This window comes from Denticeps clupeoides, chromosome 16, assembly GCF_900700375.1.
Source record: "Denticeps clupeoides chromosome 16, fDenClu1.1, whole genome shotgun sequence".
NCBI classification, from domain to species: Eukaryota; Metazoa; Chordata; class Actinopteri; order Clupeiformes; family Denticipitidae; genus Denticeps; species Denticeps clupeoides.
In genome coordinates this window covers 20,205,648-20,210,128 of record NC_041722.1, presented here as the reverse complement: position 1 = coordinate 20,210,128, position 4,481 = coordinate 20,205,648, and the positions used below count along the sequence as shown (strand labels likewise).

Below are 4,481 nucleotides of genomic sequence, written 5' to 3'. Positions count from 1 at the left end.
AAATACAGAGGACACATTTCACCGTGTCACCAAGTGCTGTGCTGCAGCGTTTCACGATGACAATTACTTCACTTTACTTTATAAGGGGGATGGTTAAATACAGAGGACACATTTCACCGTGTCACCATGAGCTGTGCTGCAGTGTTTCACAATGGCAAGGAACAATCTCTTAAATTTTTTTTCCACTTCAAATGAATTCCATGAAAAGCTGAAGAATACATCATGTGTCTGGATATTTGTGCTTTATTTCATGTTAGGCAGTTTAAGGAAAAAATCATCATTTGTCTCTGATGCATCCATGTGGCAGATTGGCCTCCTCTGCTTGCATTATTGCTCCATGGTGACATTTCTGAATTGCAACAAAGGTGATCTTGTGTGTCGGAAAGAAACAAGCACATCATTGCCCAATGCATTATGGGTAATGTTGTGAGACCGAGTTGCTGACAGTTTGTTTTCTTGCATTCTTGATCTAGACAGTCTTGATGTACACAATACTGTATCTGAAGTCTCAGCCTTGGTGCAGAATTACAGCCACTTGGATCCAGTCCCACAATGAGATTTCCCAGGACGCAACGTTTCGGTGTCTGTAGCTAAAATGCTAATGAGAAGGAGAGAGGCGGGACGAGGAGGAGAGTGGCCTATAGAAGTGAGTGGGCATTTGCAGAAATGGCATCATCAATACTTCCTCTTTGCCGCAAACAAGTCGTGTCGGTGTTTTTACAGAAAATGAACCCGTTGGTTCCTCAGTCTCATGTGACAATCACTGAGCAACTGCAATGCTTCACACGTTTGGAAGCCATGACGGTCGGTGGAGATAATGTTTTAGGGGCGGGGCAGGAAATTCTCTGGGCAAAGCAAGAGAAACAGGAGGTAACCTTTCCCCTTATGACATCACAAGGGGACAAATTCCATATCGGACCGTCTGAGCTGCTGCTCTCTGAACGGTGAAGCAGAATGACCAAAACACTCTTTACACCGATCGCCATCTCTAGCCACTGCAGGACCATAAACAGGCTCAGGGAACGCCTATTAAATGTTAAATAATCTCACTAAGTGACATTTTTATGATAGGGGACCTTTAAAATAACACTGGGTGCCCAGTATTGCCCTCATGCACACAATAAAAGACCTCCGCCTTACACCTGTCCCCACACGGAACAGGATGTGCACACCTTACACAGCCCGATGGAGGGCGTGGTCATGAGTGACACTGTGCAACATGGCACATGACAGCCTTGCAAGTCTGTAGCAGCTGTAAAAGGCGCCTTTATTCCCTTCATCCACAGGATAGGCGGTTTTTAAAAGACGTGAGCTGCAGTACGCGAGACTAGTGAACCCCGTCTCCCATTTTTCACCACCAGGTTTAACAGAACAGAATGGAACTGATTCATCTTCCAAAGCCGCTTATCTGGGTCACGGTATATCTTGCACAGGGAGGAGATGCCAGCTCCATGCGACTGGAGCCCAGGTCTCCGTGTAGCACGGCAGCAGCGCAAACCACAGTGGCAGTGCGAGTACTGCGGAAAAAAAGAAATGACTTAACGTTACGTTCTTTTCCAGAATGACGAACAATCAAGATTTAAGGCAGTTTTACTGGCAATAAAACCACATTTGAAACAGCATTTCGATGAGGCTATAAATACGGCCCGTTTGTGCAGCAACTCGGGGTCTAGTGCACTACTCAGGAACTCAAAGGTAGTAAACGGGGCTCGAACCTGCAGTCAAACCTGCAGATCTACTGTCCCCCATGTGGGAAACTTGTCCCACTCCTGGACAAGGAGAGGAACTCTTACCAAATGAAAGTCTTTTCAGCTCCTCCACGTCTTTTTCAGATGAAAGGGAAACCACCAGCCCGAGCACTTCCCCTCACAAACACTTTAAGCCTGATTAGGAGCGGCCTGAATAATGTATGAAGACGGAGAACCGCCCCTCGCCTTACCCCATCACTCCCCACCCGGCTCTCCTGGGGACAAGTTGTGTCTGTTGGCCGGTGATAAATTATCAGTCGGGTGAAAGTAAAGGAGGCGATAAGTAATGCGCCTCCGAGACAATGATGTATATGCGTGCCCGGTGATCGGGCGTGGTGGCGCGGCCGGGTGGGCGGGGTCGGATTGCTCCCACCCTCGGCGGCTGCTTTTTGACATTTGGATTATTGATCCTCGGTTGTTTGAGGTTGCATGACTGCTTTCAGGTCCGATTTTTTTTTTGCTTTTTGCACTCCGGCTGTTAAGGGATATTGGGTGCTTTTTAAAGGTAAAACACTCCCTTTAATAACTCCCAAAGGTCCTAAAGGCTTCTTAGTGGATAAATAGATGGACGTCTTGTTTAAAGTTGAACTCCTGGCCCAGCAGCGCGAGCCGTGACAGTGACGAAAGCCCTTAAAAATAGATTTCACATCGTCGCACCTACAGTCATCACAGGGGGCGAAGCGCAGCTGTCTGGAATGAGTGAGCTCCGTCCGGCACGTTTATCTTCTACCGTGCGGAGGAGAGCAGCCATCGCGGAGATGCGGCAGCCGCCGTCCCCGAAGAGACGCTTTGCTGAAATCCTCTCCGGTCCGCTCCGCTGGAGGTTTGACGTGATTAATATTGTCACGGACGGTATTAATGAAAGTCTATTTTTAAAACCTGGGCAAACGCGGCGCTCCTTCCCGCACAAATAAACCAGGAACATCTGCTTTTTGTCCGGATCAAGCGAGACGTGCAAAGAATTTCTGCATCAATGTTAAATGAGTTTTGCAATAATGCCTCTGCATAAATATTTACCTGCCTGGAACACGCCTGTGTGCTTTCAGAGGCAAAGAGTGGGACATTTCTTGAATGATGAATGCCATGTTGCTGCTACCACTGGGACAAGAGGAGGAATATTTTACATACAAGTTCTTCTTATTTCACCAATAAAGCAACTTTATTGGTGATATTTAACATTATTAAACAGTCTTTATTTTCGTGACCATTTACGTTGGTAGATTCTCACTGAAGGCATCAAATCTATGAATGAACACATGTGGAGTTCTGTACTTAACAAAAAAGGTGAAATAAGTGAAAACATGTTTTATATTCTAGTTTCTTTGCTCTGATTACTGCTTTACACACTCTTGGCATTCTCTCGATGAGCTTCAAGAGGTCGTCACCTGAAATGCTTCTCCAACAGTCTTGAAGGAGTTCCCAGAGGTGTTTAGCACTTGTTGGTCCAGCTCACCCCAAACCATCTGGACTGGGTTCAGGTCCGGTGACTGTGGAGGTCAGGTCTCCACTTTTTGTTAAGTACAGAACTCCACATGTGTTCATTCATAGTTTTGATGCCTTCAGTGAGAATCTACCAACGTAAATGGTCATGAAGATAAAGAAAACACGTTGAATGAGAAGGTGTCCAGACTTTTGGCCTGTAATGTACATTTTACACACCTGTATTTCAATTACATTAAAACATCAATATTTATAATCAGTAATACGCCTTTTAATAATTAGCATTCTGCGGCTGAGTTCCTAAACCTAAACCTTAGACAGCTAGAGGCATTTATGGACGAGCGCCGGTGTCACTTCCGGTTAAACAGTGTGGTAAAACAGCTTCATAAAGCAACCACCTTCACTAGCAATTCATCTGCAATTACCGCCAGCCTGTTTCCCGCGTTCCCCTGAACACAGTAATCACGCGCGATCCCTGACTGACAGGCCCGGCTGCTGAACACCACCCACGACCACCCCGCCCGCCCCCCTCCGCCAGCATGCATGGTTAGCTGTGCAACCGTCCGTTCAAGTGGACACTCACTTGCAATGCATGGTCAGCTTTTCAAAGAGGGAAGCGTAATGGGGGCTGTGGAAGTCGAACTAACGCGCGCTTCATGACTCCAGGGGCGTCAGACGAGACCCGTGAGATCTGTAGATTACATGTGATTGTCATCAGCGGAGATAAGGGGAGTGATGGATGAAGAGATCCAGAGGGGGCGTCGGATGTAACGCATCATGGTGTAGCCAAGCGAGACAGTCCAAGCGGGGCGGTCCAAGGGCGGTCCAAGCGGGGCGGTCCAAGCGGGGCGGTCCAAACGGGACCGCAAACACGCCCCCCCCCCTTCCTCCAAACAGCTGCGGTTCAAAAATTAATTAGTTCTACACACTCCGTGGAGGTTCATTAATGTTCATTTTCCCAACTGCCATGCTAGGGCTCACTGGCATGTCCTGTAATGAGGTCTTCATGATAATTACAGTTTGCATGATGTCTGCTACTTCTTAAAGTAAATCTGTAGAACATTTATTTTCCTTGGTTCCATGTAAGATGTTGAGCATGGGGCGTGTTCACTAATGTCACAGTGTTGATGCATCAGAAATTTACAAGAATAAAGAGAAACAAGAAGTGACTGCTTGTCGCTAGTTATCAGTATGTTGGAGAGGAGGAATTTTGTTGGTGTGTAATTAGACAAGGAACTTTAATCATGGTTTTATAAACAATGTTTAAAAGGGGGAGGAGCCTGTTATGAATGA

General features: G+C 46.6%; 1 protein-coding gene across 1 annotated transcript in view; it reads right to left on the bottom strand.

Moving 5' to 3' along the window:
- Positions 1–1,136: 1,136 nt before the first annotated feature.
- Positions 1,137–4,481, bottom strand: part of LOC114766375 (xaa-Pro dipeptidase-like) — a 10,831-nt gene continuing 7,486 nt past the window's right edge. The window contains exon 5 of the mRNA XM_028957116.1: positions 1,137–1,142. Coding sequence (XP_028812949.1) covers positions 1,137–1,142 — 6 coding nt within the window. The remainder of the gene's footprint in view (positions 1,143–4,481) is intronic.